This window comes from Rhinolophus sinicus, linkage group LG05 (assembly GCF_036562045.2).
Source record: "Rhinolophus sinicus isolate RSC01 linkage group LG05, ASM3656204v1, whole genome shotgun sequence".
NCBI lineage: Eukaryota > Metazoa > Chordata > Mammalia > Chiroptera > Rhinolophidae > Rhinolophus > Rhinolophus sinicus.
Window position 1 is genome coordinate 43,255,413 of NC_133755.1, and position 19,109 is coordinate 43,274,521.

The window sequence follows — 19,109 nt, forward strand, 5'->3', positions numbered from 1 at the left end:
CTGTCAACAGAAAGGATGACCATGACAACTCTGTATTAAGTAACACCCTTCCATTGCCCCAAAAACCTCTTTATTCCTTGATTCATTCCCAATTTTTCTTCATTCATGAAAGTACATGTTAACAAATCATGGTGCTTCTGAGAATATTCATTTATTTAATGTTCCTATCATTAAAATATGCTCAACGAGAGCAAAAACTGTCTTATTAAAAATTCCAGCATATGGTGTACACTGAAAATTTACTTAAGTACTAAACCAGCAAAAACTTAAGCAAGGCAAGGTTTTTAAGGAAGAAGGATGAATTTTATAAAATGCTTTGTAACAGTCATGAAGAATGAGGACAGAAAAATAATACCACCAGATGACAACAGAAACAGCATGTTAGTACACAGAATGTTAGAGGATCAAAACTACATTGGTACAGGGCCAGCCCAGTGGCTCAGGTGGTTAGAGCTCCATGCTCCTAACTCCAAAGGCTGACGGTTCGATTCCCACATGGGCCAGTGGGCTCTCAACTACAAGGCTGCCAGTTCAATTCCTCGAGTCCCACAAGGGATGGTGGGCTCCACCCCCTGCAACTAAGATTGAACATGGCACCTTGAGCTGAGCTGCCTCCTGGATGGCTCAGTTGGTTGGAGCATGTTTGGATGATATTTTCCTAACCCTGGACTCCATATTTTAAGAAGACAGATATCTTCTACAAAATTCTATTGTCATTATCAATTATAATATATATCAAAAGTCGACATGAAATCTTGAATATAATAGTCTTTATGGAGGGAAAAACAAAAAAATGAATGGTACACCATTCATTTCTTAATAATCTGAACCTTTATTTATGTAAACAGGATCCTTGACACATGCGATCATTTTATTCAAGAAATCTTTTGGACACAAAGGCAAAAAATTTGAACTCATGGGTTCAAGTACCTACAGTGGATCAATGGCAAAAAACAGCACGTTGGACAGATTCCCAGTCAGAGTGTCAATTCGTTTCTTGGGAGGCCACAGAATTTCAGAGGTGCCTAGGCACCAGATGTGGACCTGCCTTCTAGTAAACATAAACACCAAAAGGACTGATTACAACCAAACTCCTACACTTCTACTCTACACTGGACAGCAATCTTATCTCACTAATCCTTGATACCAAACATCAAGCTGAAAAGCAATGGACTTTTCATGTTGGGACCTACTTTCTGCCCTGTGTTCTTACTTTAGGACAACATTCTGCAGAACAGTCTACTACGTGTGTCTGTGGTAAACTTCCTGCATTGCCGAAATGTTATTATGTGCCTTATAAAACAATCTGCCTACGGATAAATGTACTCAAGGCACATGTTGCACATCATCAGAGAGAGAGATTACACAGGCATTTTTAAAAGGTGTTTACAGTGGTTCCGTATAAATGGTAGACTTATGGGTGATTTATGGTAGACTATAATTTTCTTTTTCTGATCTCTATGCTTCCTGAGAAGTAATAGCCCGTATTACTGTTCAAAAAAAGCTAAGTTCATTTTATAAAATAAACTGGAACATGACCACAGAAAAGCAAAAACAAAAATGCCAACAGGTCTATAAACCATGGCAAGTGAGAAACTGGAAAGAAAATAAAAAGGTTAGCATAGAGAAAATAAAAAGAAACATAAAACCTCCCTTAAATACATAAAAAATTGACATCATCAAGACATAGACCTCTGTGGTTTTCTTGTCAAATGTTAAGAAAGTGCTAAATGAGTTAAGGTTGTACTGGCCCATTTGTTTCAAAAAAAAAAAGGAAGAGTTTTCCTACTAATATTAGCACACTTTTGCAACTTTCTTACTATGATGGTAAACTAAGGCGGCAAGTTTGGAGAAAGGATTCTTCTGTTTAGAACAGGATTTCTCAAACTCTGACATTCTGGGCCAGATAATTCTTTGTTGTGGGGGGCTGTCCTCTGCATTAAAAGATGTTTAATAGCATCCCTGGCTTGTAACAACATTTCCGATCCCAGTTGTTAGTGTAGCAATCAGAAGCATCTCCAGACATTGACATTGTCTGGGGTGGGGTGGGGAGGGACCACCCTCACTGAAAACCACTGGTTTATCAGGAGACCCAGACTAATGATGTTTAAAATATGCTCAAAACTAATTTTCTTTCCAATTTGCAATGATAACTTCAGTAAGTTCAGCTGGTATACACTAGATTTATTGCATATTTCATAGGCTGAAAAAAAATGCCACTATGTTCTAAGTATTTTCACAAATGACTAATGTCTTTTGTAGTAAGACTAGAATAATAATAGCAATCCTCTGAGGAGTAAAGTTTGAGGGCAAAATTAATTTCAACATAACAGTTATATTTACTAGCTAGTCAGTAAATCACTTAGTAACTGATTAGGGTACAGGGATTACCTCAAACAAATGAAAAATGCTCCATCTTTAAATAATTTGGGGGTCGACAAATTCAAGCTTAATAAAAAAAATTAAGACTGACAATTTTCACTCCTACTCAGATTTTTCATTCACATACAGATTTTTCCTACTGTCCCTTTTAAATTTACTTATAAGAGAAATATATGTTCATGATGGAAAAACTGGAAAACAGAAAAGCCAAAAGAAAAAAACAACTCAATCCTACCATAAATAACCATTTTACAGTCTCACATGTTACTTGCAATCTTTTGAATAGATGGACGTGTCAGTACATACCCATATCGTTATATAATCGTTGATAACATGGTATTTCATCTTTCACACGGTTTTTTAAATGAAGTATAACATACATGCAAGAACATATATAAATCTAAGTGACAGTTCAAAATATTCGGAGTTAAACATACCTGTGCAACCAGCACTCCCGTCAAGAACTAAATCTTATTGGCACACCTAAGCCTTCCTCGTGCCCCTTTCCAGTCATGAACAACCCAAGAGTAACCATTATCCCAACTACTAAGTTTTCCTGTTTTTAAACATTCTAAACCTGGAGTAATAGAGATAGATTTAGCTTCTCTCACTCAACATTATGTTTGTGAGATTCATCCATACTATTCTGTGCAGTTGCAGTTCATTTACTGTTATTGCTGTACATTATTTCACTCAACAGTCCGAAATTTGATTTTCCTTCCTACTCTTTTCTGACATTAGGATAGCTCTACAAAGAATATATTTAGTTATTTTGAATAGTGCTATTATGAACATTCTTGAGTGTCTTCTGGTAACCATCTTGATGTATTTCTTTAGAGCCCATATTTAGCAGTGGAATTGTTGGGCCAGGGATATGCAGATGCACATATGAGAAATATAAATTGATATAACCACTTTAAAAAAATGTTCAGTGGTATCATGAAACTTTTTAAAAGACATTATTTTAAAATTAATTGCTATAATACCTATGTAAATGATGAAACATCATTCAGCATTAAAAGCATTCCTTTGAAACAATATATGCCAGAGAGGCAACTGATCCACTAACAGAGGTCTGTTAGTGATTTCCCATACCGGCATTAACAAGCAATTTTTTCATTGTCATTGTTTAAATTATAGCCCTTTAAAAACCAAAAATAGAAAATATTGCACATATTTTTCTCATTCAATTAGGTAAAAAAATATATATATATATTTTGAAGCACTTAAATGTTCAGTAAAATTAGACATTTATATCAGGCGTCGGCAGAGGTAAACTAAAAACATTAATATAAATAACATATCCAACTAATACTTGAATTCACTATGCCAGAGAATGAAACATTATCAAAGCAGTATAAGACAAGGAAAACCTAAAATTGTACAATGAAACAGAAATGAAAAATCAAGAAACTTGTAACCATTTGAGACCCGATAAGACTACAAATACGATAGAATTCAAACTAGAGAAAAAACACTAGCCTAATTCTTTATACACTACAGAAGTTAAGACACAAATGATCCGTCCAGATGAAAGAACAATGAATGCCATTATCAAAATGTTTATATTTCAGCTAAAGTTTAACTGATCTTATTTAGCTTCCTTTATAGATAATATGACACAGGTCAAGAACATTTAACTGTGATTTGAACAGAGAGTAATCACCACTATGTTCTCAGAATCAAAAAAGAATACGTATTATTATTATTATTCCTTCGTTTCTGTTGTAGGGGATCAAATCAAGAGTGCCAAGGGGGCCGGCCGGTGGCTCAGGCGGTTAGAGCTCCACGCTCCTAACTCCAAAGGCTGACGGTTCGATTCCCACATGGGCCAGTGGGCTCTCAACCACAAGGTTGCCAGTTCAATTCTTCGAGTCCCGCAAGGGATGGTGGGCTCCACCCCCTGCAACTAAGATTGAACAGGGCACCTTGAGCTGAGCTGCCTCACAGATGGCTCAGTTGGTTGGAGCACATCCTCTCAACCACAAGGTTGCTGGTTTCGACTCATGCAAGGGACGATGTGCTGTGCCCCCTGCAACTAGCAACTGGACCTGGAGCTGAGCTGCGCCCTCCACAACTAAGACTGAAAGGACAACAACTTGAAGCTGAATGGCACCCTCCACAACTAAGATTGAAAGGATAACTTGACTTGGAAAAAAGTCCTGGAAGTACACACTGTTCCCCAATAAAAGTCCTGTTCCCCTTCCCCAGTAAAATCTTTAAAAAACAAAAAAAGTGTGCCAAGAAAGTGCTGAAAATAACAAGACTACATGATAAAATATGAACCCTGGGAGGGAAGTCTTTAAACCTAATATGAAAACCACAAGTATAATAAAAAAAGGGTTGATAATAGTACATTAAATGCTATAAATTCATGACACCTAGGCAATACACAAAATGAACTTTATAAAAATTTTTTAAATTCCTATTTACCTGTTGTTTCCTAAATTTTCAAGGCAACCTTCAATGAATCTCATTCGAATCTGTCTATCCGTAAACCAACATACTAAGGAACAGAGAAGTTTCTCTGCTTCATTTATTAATCCTTCAGAAAGATTAACCTACAAAAAATACATAAAGTTACTGTTTATCCTGATTGCATTACACTGTAATTTTTCAGTCTTTTGGCTCTAGTAAATAACTTACCGCATCATCATCTTGGACTATATCCCACAACAAAGTATTTCCTTTCTTGCAAACGTTATCCAAATTAATGTCTGTCACAGCATTACTGTTAAATTGATGTTTATGAACTGCAGGTCCTGAGGGGGCAAAATATAACACACTATAGAGGAACACAGCTGACTCAAATTTTAACTGAATTTTGCATTCACAAAGTAAACAAATCAAAAGTATACTAAATCTCTTCTTACATCAAAATAAAAATGTAAGATTAGCACAATAGTTGCGTTAAGAATGGCAAAGAATATTGTTTAAGGTTTGAAAAGACTAAAGTGAAAAACGTTTTTTTATAGTCTCTTCACTATTTCTAATTGATTACTTCATGTTTTTCACATGTTAAGAGAACTGTATATAAATACCTGAAACCCAAAATAAGCATAAAGAAGACAATTTATGTGAAATAAGTCTATAGTTAGGAAACATTCCTCTAAATGACCTTCTGGATAGTCCCTTATATTCCTACATTTTAAAAAAAGTGTTTTAATTGAACTGGAGATTATTTACCCAAAACATCCAATTAAATTCAAAGATTCTATTATAATTCAGACTTTCTGAGTACCGGGCTAAATAAATTAGTTCTATTATATTAATAAGGAAAAATGCTTCTTTGTTTTTGTCTTTTTAAACCGCTTTACCATGAAATTTCCTTACTGGATTGTACATACACTGATTTCATTAAAATGAGAATTGTGCAACCATCACTACAATACAGTTTTAGAACCCTTTCACCGCCCAAAAGCATTCACCACCCAAAAGCATACCTAACTAATCCCTGATTCTATTCCCTAGCCCTAGTCTGTTTTTCCATCCCCATAAATTACCCTTTTCTGGAAATTTCATGTTAAATGGAATCATACAGTGTGTAGAGTCTTATGTTTGACTTTTTTCACTTAGCAAAATGTTTTTTGAGGTTCATCCATGTTGAAGCACATATCGGTAGTGTGTTCCTTTTAATTACAGAATAATATTCCACATGTGGAAATACTGCATTTTGTTTACATTCACCAGTTAGTGGACATTTGGATAGTTTCCAATTTTTGGCTAATATGAATAATGCTGCCCTAAACAACTGTGTAACAAGTCGTTGTATGGACATACACTTTCTTTTCTCATAGGTAAATACTTAGGAGTGGAATTACTGAGTCATCAGGTAAATGTACGTTTAACAGGAAGAAAGTGCCAAATTTTTCTAACGTGGCTGTGCCATTTCATTCCCACCAGCAGTGTATTACAGTAAGAGTTCCTGTTCTTCCGCACCCTCCCCAACACATTGCTCTGTAATTTTAACGTTATAAGTACACAATGAAATCTCGTGGTTGTTATTTGCATTTTCCTAATAACTAATGATGTTGAGATGCTTATTAGCCATTTATGTACCTTCATTGGTGAAATAAATCATTTCCCATTTTTTAATTAACATGTCTAAAACTGAGTTGTAAAAGTTCTTATATATTCTAGATACAAGCCCTTTACTAGAAATAGAATTTGCAAATATTTTCTCCTACTCTGTGGCTTGAAATTTTCGCTCTTTTATATTTTTGGTTGGTATTTACTTTTTAAAATTAATTTTATTAAAATATAATTAAATACACAAGATGCAGAACATTTCTATCACCCCAAAAAGTTTCCTTGTGACCTTTTATGATCAATCCCCCACTCCAAATCTCACGTAATCACTGACCAGATTTCAACCACTATAAATTATTTTTAAATATTCTAGAACTGCACATAAATTATATACAGTATGTAATCCTTTCTAGGTTAATTTGCTTAAAATGATGGTTTCTGATATTCATCCATGGTGTTGCATTTTATCAAGTTTTTTCCTTTTTATTGATAAGTAGTATTCCACTCTGAATATACCACAATTTGTTTATCTACCAGTTAATTCCAGTTGAGGCTCTTATGAGTGAAGCAAGTATGAACATTCATGTACACATCTTTTTGTGAGCATGTTTTCATTTCTCTTGGATAAATAACTAGAACAGGAATTACTGGGTCATATGGTAGGTACACGTTTAACTTTATAAGCAACTGATAAAATAGTTCCCCAAGTTGGTTATAGTATTTTATACACTTCAACAGCAACGTATGAGAGTTCTAGTTGCTCTACATCCTTGGCATCGTTCATTATCGTTAGGCCTTAATTTCACCCATTCCAGTAGCTGGGTAGTAGTATCACATTCTGGTTTTAATTTGCATTTTCCAGATGACTACAGATATTGAGCATTTTTTCATGTATTTATTGACCATTTCTATATCTTCTTTTATAATTGACTTTTCAAATCTTTTTCCCATTTCTAAATTGAATTGTCTTACCATGTTGGAAGTTCTTTAGAGTATTAAATACACAGTTAATAAAAGGTAGATTTGGAGAGCATTAATACATTTAATAATTTTGCTCAACTTCTAACTTCATATAGTATTAATAAAAAATATGTACAATACTGAATAAAAGGAAAATGGGTAAAAAATAGAATGGTCAAAATTTAATAATAATGGTGTCAAATTCAAATGACCTCAATCTTAACCTATTCATTTCTCAACAACCAAAATAACACAATTAAAAAACTAGATAACCTTATCTAGATTATGTACAGGTATCAATAAGTTGTTGCCAAGGTCCACAAGTTGTGTCTTCAAGTCTTATCACAAATGACCTTTTAGAATCAATCTAATAGATCAGGTTTAGTTTGCAACATATGACATCCCAAAACCTACTTCCTAGACTAGCACGTGCTGATGATACCTAACCAAGCAAGAGGTGGGGTACAAACTTCTAAATTGCCAATTCTAAAAACATTTTTTTCTCTTAATTTTTCTTTCTTCCGTTTTTTCCTACTCTTCTTTTACCTTCTCTAAGCTCCATTCTTCCAAATCTGCTCATATCCTCTTACTATTAGATTTATTCAGTGCAATTAGAACCACCATTTTTCAAACATCTCATCATTCCAGCTGAAAGAAACACTTTGCCCTTTAGCAGTCACCCTCCCTATTTCCCGTCAACTCTCTCGCCCAAGACAACCACTAATCTACGTTCTGTCTCTACAACGTGCCTATTCTAGAAATTTTATATAAATGGAATCATATAATATGTGATCCTGTGTAATCTCCTACTTTTAGATCCTAAGATTTCTGAATATAAAATCTAAAAAAGCTGTGTATTTTCTAAAATACAAAGCTATAATATTTAGACATATTTTTATATTTCCTCTACTGGCTAAATATCTCTTGATGGAACTGCAACTTTTATGTTCATGATGGAGTATTCATAATAATTGCATTCCCTTAGAAAGAAACACTACCATATGAAAGTTACTTGGCAAAAACATTTAAGTATCATAACATTACCATTTGATTTGTTTTAACAATATAAATTATTCTTGTTTTAAAGAAAGTAATATATTTTACTTAATACAGAACCTTACCTTGACTAAGATGTTCATGGTAAATAGATGCTAAATTGGGAAGATGTTGTTGGAGATGAGATGTTAGCTCTGCATGTGAATTAATCTGAACTAGCTCCTCTTCACACCCAGATTCTTCACCATCAAAATCAGCCATATTTTTTTCTGATTTTGCACTGACCTGGGAGCTACTACAACTGACATCATCTGCACTAAGCATATCATCAACCATATGCCTGTAACACAGAAGAGCACAAAGTTACTAATTACATGTTTAAACAGTTTGTGAAGAACGAAAAATATCTCTTGAAACATTTGGCACATTACAACACACTTAAGAACAAAGTTACATTTGCTTTTACTAACAATAGAGAATGTTGAAAGCTTTACAAAAACTAAAAAGCCCACAATATCAGAACTACATTCTTAATTTTACAATATACCCACCTTATCTGGCCCATCAACACACTTCACTAAAACAACTTCAGAGAGAATAAATTTCAGAGAAGACCAGTAAACTTACTGTTATATAATTATTTTATAAACTCAAATCACAATGTGAACCTTAAAATTTGTTTACATTTATTCATATAACTACAAAATCAAATGAGGTAACTAGCAGAAAGATATTTCAATTTAAGGCTACAATCTAAATGTGGTTAATATTAATTGGGGAACTTTGAATTCAATAAACATCTATTAAGCACTCACTTCTAAAACATACCATACTGGGTACCCTAAGGATGTAAAGACAAAAGAATTGAAAAATACATGAAGAAGAAAAGTTCAGGACTGACTCAGAGATTTACTAGTAGTACCACACGCAAAAATTATGGAAACGTGCCAACATAAAAAATTAAATCAGGGGCGACCGGATGGCTCAGTTGGTTAGAGAGCGAGCTCTCACCAACAGGGTTGCTGGTTCAACTCCCACATGGGATGGTGGGCTGCGCCCCCTGCAACAAAAGATTAAAAACGGCAACTGGTCTTGGAGCTGTGCGCCCTCCACAACTAGATTGAAGGACGACTCGGAGCTGACGGGCCCTGGTGAAACACACTGGTCCCCAATATTCCCCACTAAAAATTTTTTTAAATTAAATCATTAGATCTTGTGGGGCAGGAGGTTGATGTGGGTTAGAAGACTAAAAGAGATTTGCAATGTGACAAACTGAATATATTTCTCTCCTCAGTTTTATAAACTAATTGCTTTGTCTTCAGTATAAGTTATCCTAGGGAAAACTTTGAATGTGCTTATCTATGTCAGAACCTAAATTACTGGTTCTCAAACAGAGGTGATTTTGGCCCCCAGGAGGGACATCTGCAATGTCTAGTGCCATTTTTAGTTATCCAAACTTAAGAGATGCTATCATCTAGGGATAGAGGCTAGGGATGCTGCTAAACATTATGCAATACACAGGTCATCGTTCATATTGCTACAAATTAAAAATAAAATTATCTGGCCCAAAATGTCAATGCTGCCAAGGTTGAGAAACATTACCTTAAACTTGGTAAGAATAAAAAGACAAAAAACAAATAAAGTAGTAATATGTATGTCTAGTAATAAAGTAGTAATATATATGTATATGAGTATGTAGTTCTCCCAAACAACCATATTGAATTCTGAAAAGCCTGGTAAATTGTCAAGTCTAAGAAAACTCATCCTGAAAAACCACATACTCATATTTCATCATCAACTCAAATATTACTACTTGTAATAAGAGCAACTACCATTTACTGTGCTCTTATTATATGCCAATCACATTCGCCTATGAAATGCTCACAATAAACTGAGATAGGTACTACTGTTCCTACTTTATAGATGAGAAAATGATGAAAAGAAAAATTAAGTACATAACACTAATCACTTACTATTAAATACTATAGGTATATTTGTGACAGATCACTTACCGTTAAATAATACAGGCATATTTCAGATAATCAAAAAGCTTTCTGCTGACGCTTTATCCTTATTAATATCCTAAAATGATGATGCGTGTAAAATCTCCCCTTTATGATCACACTTGAATAAATTTCCAAAAGCAACCTTATACCTGCTTTTATTTATTCTTTTTTTTTTTTTTTAATTTTATTGGGGAATATTGGGGAACAGTGTGTTTCTCCAGGGCCCATTAGCTCCAAGTCGTTGTCCTTCAATCTAGTTGTGGAGGGCGCAGCACAGCTCCAAGTCCAGTCCCCGTTTTCTATCTTTAGTTGCAGGGGGCGCAGCCCACCATCCTATGCGGGAATCGAACCAGAAACCTTGTTGTTCAAAGCTCGCGCTCTAACCAACTGAGCCATCCTGCCACCCCTACACCTGCAATTATTACAAGGAGTTGAAGATAGATCTGTGTTAATAGCCACTAGTCACAAGTGGCCACTACACACGTAAAAAGTGGCTGGTCTAAACTGAGATGTGATATAAGTATAAAATACACAGTGAATATTGAAGATTTAGTAGAAAAAAAATAATTTTTATACTAATTACATGTGGAGATATTTTAGATAATACTGCTTTAAATAAATTTTATAATTAAAATAAATCTCTCCAATTTCATTTTGCTTTTTAAAATGTGACCACTGGAAAATTAAAAGTTACATATTTGTGACATGCATTTGTAGTTTACATTATATTCCTATTGGACAGCACCAATGCAGAATAGACTGCAACTGAATAAATACAGGCTATAATTACTTCCTTAAAGGAAATAAAAGCTGTTTAGACTTACCCATCATGGTGATGATGATGGTGGTGATGGTGGTGGTGATGCTGTGGACCAATGAACTGCCGACAATTAAATAATTCATTCCCAATGGTCTCACCAAGGAAGTCCCCAGTGCGTGTAATACAAGATTCCTGAGATGCTTGTGCTATATGAGCAGCATTCATTTCCCCTGAAATATCATGTTCTGGATCTTCTGAGTGTGAACAGGCCTCTAGCATTCGTATTCCATTATCTACTGATGGCATTGACTCAGTGTTAAAAACCAGGTCCTTTCCTGTTCCATTGCTTGTTCCACTTCTTTCTGAAGGGCCTTGGGATTCCCCTAAGCAAATGCCTGCTTGACTTTCTAACTTTCTGTTCCGAAGATCTGTACCACAACTGCTTTTAGGAGGATTATGACCATGATCGTCATCTTCATCTTCTTCTTTAAGGGCTTCAATATCTGCAATGTCTTCTGATTGTACCTCACTGCCAGGGCTCCCAGCTGACTGGCTTGCATGGCTAGAATTCACCTCATTGCTAGATCCATCACTATGCCCACTACTGCTACCAGGACCACTGCTTCCATCTTCACCACTGTTGGCAGTTTCATCAGAACTTCCCTGCATGGATTCCTGTATTTAGAAACAAATAGATTTAAATAAATATTTAAGCTAGTAAGAAAAAGCAACATTAAAAGTACATGTTCCTGTATTTAGAAACAAATAGATTTAAATAAATATTTAAACTAGTAAGAAAAAGTAACATTAAGACGCTATTTTTTAAGAGGCTGCCAGAGTCTTTGAAATATTCCTTTGAACAATACAAAATGGAATTAAAAGCTCAAAGAAAAGGACCTCAATAATACTACTTTACTTAAAAGAGAGATTATACCTGAGCATAGATCATATTTATATTCCCAGTTCAAAGAATAAACATGGCAGAAACCCAAAAATCAATTTGGGTCGGGGGTGGCAGGGGAGGACAACTATTTTCATACCTCTGTGTCTGAAAGACGCTGTTGCACATGTTTGGTTCTATTAATAAGTTGCTCATCCATTTCAATGTCACTGCCTCCACTTTGATGGGTATCACTGTTATCACTGCTTTGAGGACTAGCTGCAGGTGACCCTATATTAAATAGATTTTTTTGTTTTACTTCTAATGTTTATTAACATGGATCTATCAGAATGATATAGTCCGTTGAATCTTTAACAAAGCTTTATGCCAAGTAGCTAAAATATGATCGGTAAATATATTAACATTTGCCAATTAATTCTAAAGAGGACATACATGATTTCAGTTAAGTCAAGATACTAATGATTTCAACAAGAAGGCTAAGTAAGCTGGATAACTACTTAAGGGTTTACATCTTCTGTTCAAAATTAACTTTATGACTCTGATATAAATACATAAAATTAATGAACTCTAATGATGATCAATACAAAAGTATAAGTCATCTTGCCATGCATTTCTAAGACTCAACTTACAAGGTGATGGAGCTGCTCTTCTGAGCTCTTCTTCTTCTGAAGAAAAAGGAAAAAACAGGAGGGAAATATTCTAAATGACTTAACTTCTTAGGGAAAGCATATCAGTTGTTCTTATTACATAATAAGATACAGGCAGGGAAATCTGCAATTATGCAAGTCCCACCACCTGCAGCAGTAGTTGTGGGTGCCTGCACAAAAAAGCCTAAGAGAAGAGTAGTATATGATGTCAGGAGACAAAAACTGGGGTAAAGTTGATAAAGTTTTAGAAAGTCCTGGAAAGCTATATACATGTAAAAGCACATATAAAAATACATGAAATGATAGCCAAAAAAGACGAGCTAACCCCAATTTATTAACCTTTTCATAAACACTACAGCATCCATCTCAAACTTATTTTGAAATTAAGGTTGACCTGAAATTACTTAGACATTACTTCAAATTTAAGTTATAAACGTAGGGCAATTTACTTCAAAAAATACATTACACTTTACTAACCTTTCTTATTTCCAATGGGAAGATTTGTATTTAATAAAGATGCAAAAGAACTCTGTTTAGATAGCTGAGCCTTAGCTGCTAGTGCGTTATTCCATAATGCTTTAATTAACATCGATGCCAAGTACAACGTCTTAAAAAAAAAAAAAAGAAAGGTTGAAATTATAGGTTTTAGGCAACATCATAACAAATTTAACATCTTTCTGCCTAACTGAAATGCTAACAATAATAAACTACAAGTTAAATTATGTGAATCACCAATAAATTTTCTCATTATAAAAAAAATAACTAGCATTATGTTTTGAATGAATTACCTGTTCAGTATGAACACTTGGCTCAAGAGCTGAGACGAGATTAAGGAGATGTCTAAGTGGTACTGGATCCAAATTCTTGATGAGTGAAGGAAATAAGTCATGTATATACCGACTACAATGTTTCAACTACAAAATAAAGGTAGAGACAATAGTCAAAAATAATTACAATACATAAATAAACTGGTAGCAAAAAAGTTGCGAAGTTTTTTTTTTAATTAATTCACATAGTTTTAAAAGCCAAAAAAAAAAAGCCAATGTGGCTGGTTCACTAATATTTTTTAATGTCAGTAAAGTGCTAATTATCAAATATCATAAATGGCAGTACATAAAATTATGAAAATATTCTGCTTAAGCAGAACTTTATCTTAGCTAAACAAACGACAAGCTTAATTTTCTAACCATAAGAGGAAGGCTGCAATAAATACAGTTTCTGGAATCTAAGTATAAAGAAGATTCCAATTAAATGTATGTACATATCATTAATATAAAAACAAATTAAATAAATTAAAATGTTGGCAATTACAATTAAAATAATAAATTACAATTAGGAGAAAAATCAATTAAGTACTGTTTCAGAAAAAGTATATTTATAAAAATATGACTAAATATTACAATGTTATGTAAATTAATCTTTATAGCCATAAAGCTGCTAACTGTTAAATCAAGATACAGCAACAAACATGACGAGGCCAGTAACTCAATTAGAGAGCTCCAAACAGTTAAAAGTTGAGATAGCCTACTTATATTCAATACATAGAAGTCTGTAAGGAGGGTAGATTATCTAAAACTAAATTTCAATTTTCAGGTGTAAATCATATGAACTCTCTTTTACTGCTTCCCTTATCAAGGTAAATACACAACTTAATTTTGAAAGAGGTGAAATAAAAGGAATAAAATAACATTCAAGAAATCCCTCTATATTGGGGCAATTTCTTACAAACTGTATCATTTACTTCAACATTATTACTTAATTCAACACCACTAATTATCCACTAAAGAACTGCAGCATTTCCAAAAACATTTGATTTCAAGAAGAAATAAATCAATTATAACTATACCATTGTAATAGGTCATAATCTAAGCATGTTAATTTTAATATAGTATTAACATTATAATTAGACTATACAGTTTGTATTTGCTTTTTGCCAACAAGTAATCAATAGATTATACTCTTCCTAATTAAAATGTGATAAAAACATAGTACATGATAAATTTCTGACTTGCTGCCAATTTAATCATTAATAAAATAGGATTTCTGTAATAGGTTTAATTTTCATAATGAAATACCTTATTGGTTATCTTTGAAGTTAATTATGTATTCCTGTCACTGAGGCAAAAAAAAAACATGACGCTATTTTAGAGGTGTACATTATGAAAGCAAATTCAAAAACTAGTACAGAAAAAAATATTAAGATTGCATGCCTTGAGCTCCTGGTAAAGATGACAATATAAAGCTAGTTCACAGATGATTCTTCACTGATCAAATAGAAAAGAGAGGAAAAGAATGTCAGGGAAAATGGCAGAGTAGGAACTGCCAGGAATCCGTATGTGCACCTATACAACAATTGTAATAGCAGAAACTATGCAGTGTAACTATTCCGAAACTCTGGAGTCAATGTGAACTCTTGCATTTCCAAGGGAAAGTAGCTGGTAAATTGCAGTTACTATCAGCCAATTCCAGCCCTCAGTGTGATAGCAGTTACAGATTCCCTACTCCCTGACCTTGGCAGGCAGGCAGCTGTGAAAACAGCAATATGTGATTCTGGCGCGGTCTGCTGGAGTGAGAGTGAGCAACGATAATGTCCTTCAAATAACAAATTTCTATGTTCTGACTGCAGACTGCTACATGTGATTGGTAAGGTGCAGGCACAGAGGCTGGCTGCCAGGCACAGAGGCTGGCTGCTAGCGTGACTACCAGGAGATTTAAAGTTTTATTGAACTATTTATGTGGGGGAAATTAGGAAGGCACTGCACATTCCAAAGGAAAGACACAGGCTCGGAAAAGACCTGAGATCATAAGCCTTCACATTAGGCTTAACACAGAAACACCTTAAAACAATCAAAAAAAGAGCAAACTCTAAGGAAGGGGGACAATCTCGTTTCCAGAGTTACCACGTTACAAAATTAAAATGTCCATTTTCAACAACAAAAAAACAAACAAACTCCGTAAGATATACAAAGAAATATGAATGTATGGCCTATTCAAATGAATAAATCAACAGAAATGTACTGAAATAAACCCACCCATTGAACTTACTGGACAAAGATCTTTAAAAACCTATCTAAAGATGTTAAAGACAAAGGAAGAAAAGGACAAAGACAGAAAAACAATGCCTGAATAAAATCAGAATACCATTAAAAGGCAGAAATTATAAAAAGGAGCCACAAAGAAATTAGAAAGCTGAAAAGTAAAATAATTAAAATGAAAAATACACTAGAGGGTTCAAAGGCAGATGTGAACAAGCAAACCTGAAAATAGGACAACTGAAATTATTGATTCTAAGGAACAGAAAGAAAAAAGAATGAAGAAAAGTGAACAGAGTCTAAGGGACCTGTGTGACACCACCAATCCTACTAATGTACTCATTCCCAGAAAAAGAGAAAGATACACAAAGTATAGTTAAAGAAATAGCAGGAAATGCCCCAATTTGATGAAAGACATGAATCTAAAAATCCAAGAAGTTTAACAAATTCCAAGTAGGATAAACTCAGAGATCTACACCAAGACATATTATACTCAAACTGTCAAAAGCCAAAGACAATGAAATAATCCTGAAAGCAGCAATAAATATGCAACTCACCACATACATATACTCAGTAAGATTATCAATCAATTTCTAATCAGAAATCTTGGAAGCCAGGGGAAGTGGGTTGATATAGTCAAAGGGTTAAAAAAATTTTCAACTGAGAATTCTGTAATTGGCAAAATGTCATTAAAAAAATGAGGGAGGACACATCCCCAGATAAACAGAAGCTGAAGTAGTTCACTATAACTAGACCTGCCCTGCAAGAAATGCTAAAAGAAGTCCTTCAGAATGAAATAAAAGAAAGGTAGACCAGTGAAGAAATTAAGATCTCTAATAAAGGTAAATATATAAACAATTAAAAGTTAGTATTATTGTAGTTTTTATTTGTAACCCCACTTTTTATTTCCTACATGAGTGAAAAGACAAATGCCAAATAATAAGTTATCATTAACCTAGGTAATTGGGCACAAAATGTACTAAGTTGCCATCTGTGATATCAAAAACAAAAACAAAGGGATGGAGCTGTATAGGAAGAGAGTTTTTGTATGGTATTTAAATTGGCATAAATTCAAATTAGATCATTAGAACTTCAAAATGTTAAATATAATTTCCATGTTAAACACAAAACAGCTATAGAATATACACAAAAGGAAATAAGGGAATCAAAAATTTCATTACAAAAAATAAGGCAGTAATGGAGGAAATGGTAGACAAAAACACTGTAAGACATGTACAAAACAAATCCCTCTTTGAATAATTACTTTAAATATAAATGGTTTAAACTCTCCAATCAAAAGACAATAGCAAAATGGATTTTAAAAAAAGAACATGATACAACTATATGTTGTCTACAGAGATTCATGTTATATCCAAAGACACAAATATGTTAAAAGTGAAAGGATGGAAAAAGATATACCATGCAAACAATTAGCAAAAGAGAGCTGGCTCTAGTATATGGATTTCGCAAAATTTATTGCATTAGTCCTACAGGAATGACAAACATTTCTGATCTGCTAGTATAGTCAATAATATAGCCAACATCTTCATGTACATGTACTTAAAGATAAATTACCAGAAATAGAATTTCTATTATTGTTCCCCAAGTTACACCACACTGTGGTCAATACAATGTATTATTAAACATAATGAGAATTACCCCATACATGAAAATGTTATGTTATTTGAACCTACATTTAATTATAAACAAAGATAAGCATTTTTCAAATATTTATAAGCCATTTGCACTTCTTTTGCTATTAATTTCCCATTTGTCACCTTTGTCTATTTTCTCCTTGGATTCCATTATAAGAGTTGTGATACAAACAATGAAAAGAGCGATGGCCAATCCAATTACTACTGGGTGAATCATGTGCGCGAGTCTCTCTCTCTTTCATGTGTGCGCACAGTAACCTCAAAAACTTATTCCAAGTCACAATCAAGTGTTGCCTTGGCCTGATACAGACATCTTATCCGCTATCCCCTCTCTTCTCATACCATCTCTAGCTCCTCTGTTCTGCCTACCTGCTAGCAGGATGGTCCACAAGCAGCAGATCTACTACTCTGACAAGTACTTCAACCAGCAGTACAAGTACCACATTGTCAGGTTATCCAGAGAACTTTTCAAACAAGTACCCAAAACCCATCTGATGTCTGAAGAGGAGGAGGAGACCTGATGTCCCATCGAGTTTAGGTTGCTTACATTACATGATTCATGAGCCAGAACCACATATTCTTCTCTTTACACAACCTTTTCCAAAAGATCAACAGAAATGAAGTATATCTGGGGATCAAGTGAATCTTTTTCAAATTTAAGGTATATGTGTATATAAGGCAGTACTCAGTGACTACTTAAAAAATGCACAAATTGTTCATCTATACTTGTGCATGAGCTGTATTCTTCACAGCAACAGAGCTCAGTTAAATTCAACTGTAAGTGGCTTACTCTAAGGTGTTCAAGATTTCTTCTAGTCAGTTTTTCTCTTAACATAAGTACTTATTTGACTTTACCTGTTGCTTTTGTTAAATATAGTTTGTATGTTGCATTAAAAAAAAATAACTTATTCCAAAAGGGAGGGAAAAAAGACTCAGGCAAGACTATATGAAATCAACTAATCCTGGAAACTCTGAAAGCAGTTATATTTGGTGCTTGAATGAAAAGAACTCAAAATGTAAAATTTCCTGATCATTCTAAATCTATAATAGATTCCAAGTAAAGCAATAACAAACGACAGAAATGCCCAATTAAAATAACCATTAAAATATATTTTATATTATTGAACAATCTTTTAAACATTTTTTAAGTTATTGCAAAATGTATCACAGAATATGCCACATTTTTAAAATTATTCCCTTAATTTACTTCAAATTTTTATGAGGATAAAATGCTAGAATTTTTAACAGACCACATTATCAATAATCAATTTGAACTCAGTTTCCTTAAAGAATAATGCTTCACTATTCCTGTTATTTACTCTATATTACTTAACACATTTTGCTGATCTTGCTGTGAACAAAATAAAAATGAAAAATCTACTACAAATAACATGCTCACAATGTTCTAAAAGAAAATTTACCTTTACTCTGAAATATGAATTGCTTCTTCAATTTACTAAAATGACAGTGATGTATAGTACACAATATTAAATATAGAAACTAAAAAATGTATTGAAAAATTACAACCAATCTAAGAATTAAGTATCAAGGCACACAATTATTAACAATCAAATATTTGAAAAAGTTTACATATTATAAAGTTTATGTATATATGCAGTAATCATTAAATATAACGGAATAAAAATACAATGGGCAAAAGTATAATGGGGAAAACTGTCATTATAATAGCAAAAATAAATAAAATTAAAATTCCTAAGAATAAGCTTAACATGAAATAAAA

General features: G+C 33.6%; 1 protein-coding gene and 1 pseudogene across 7 annotated transcripts in view; one reads left to right on the plus strand and one right to left on the minus strand.

The window, feature by feature from the left end:
- The window catches only part of USP34 (ubiquitin specific peptidase 34), a 205,557-nt gene that overhangs the window by 120,358 nt on the left and 66,090 nt on the right, over nt 1–19,109 (minus strand). For 5 of the 7 annotated variants that reach the window (XM_019717506.2, XM_074332028.1, XM_074332030.1 and 2 more), the window contains 8 exons: nt 13,470–13,595; nt 13,159–13,288; nt 12,664–12,699; nt 12,174–12,304; nt 11,198–11,808; nt 8,493–8,707; nt 5,029–5,144; nt 4,816–4,943 (listed from right to left, as the gene is read on the minus strand). In XM_019717506.2, the coding sequence (XP_019573065.2) occupies nt 4,816–4,943; nt 5,029–5,144; nt 8,493–8,707; nt 11,198–11,808; nt 12,174–12,304; nt 12,664–12,699; nt 13,159–13,288; nt 13,470–13,595 (1,493 nt within the window). The remainder of the gene's footprint in view (nt 1–4,815; nt 4,944–5,028; nt 5,145–8,492; nt 8,708–11,197; nt 11,809–12,173; nt 12,305–12,663; nt 12,700–13,158; nt 13,289–13,469; nt 13,596–19,109) is intronic. The other 2 variants (XM_074332027.1, XM_019717509.2) reach the window with 1 other exon arrangement.
- LOC109438006 (cyclin-dependent kinases regulatory subunit 2) lies at nt 17,749–17,989 on the plus strand (annotated as a pseudogene).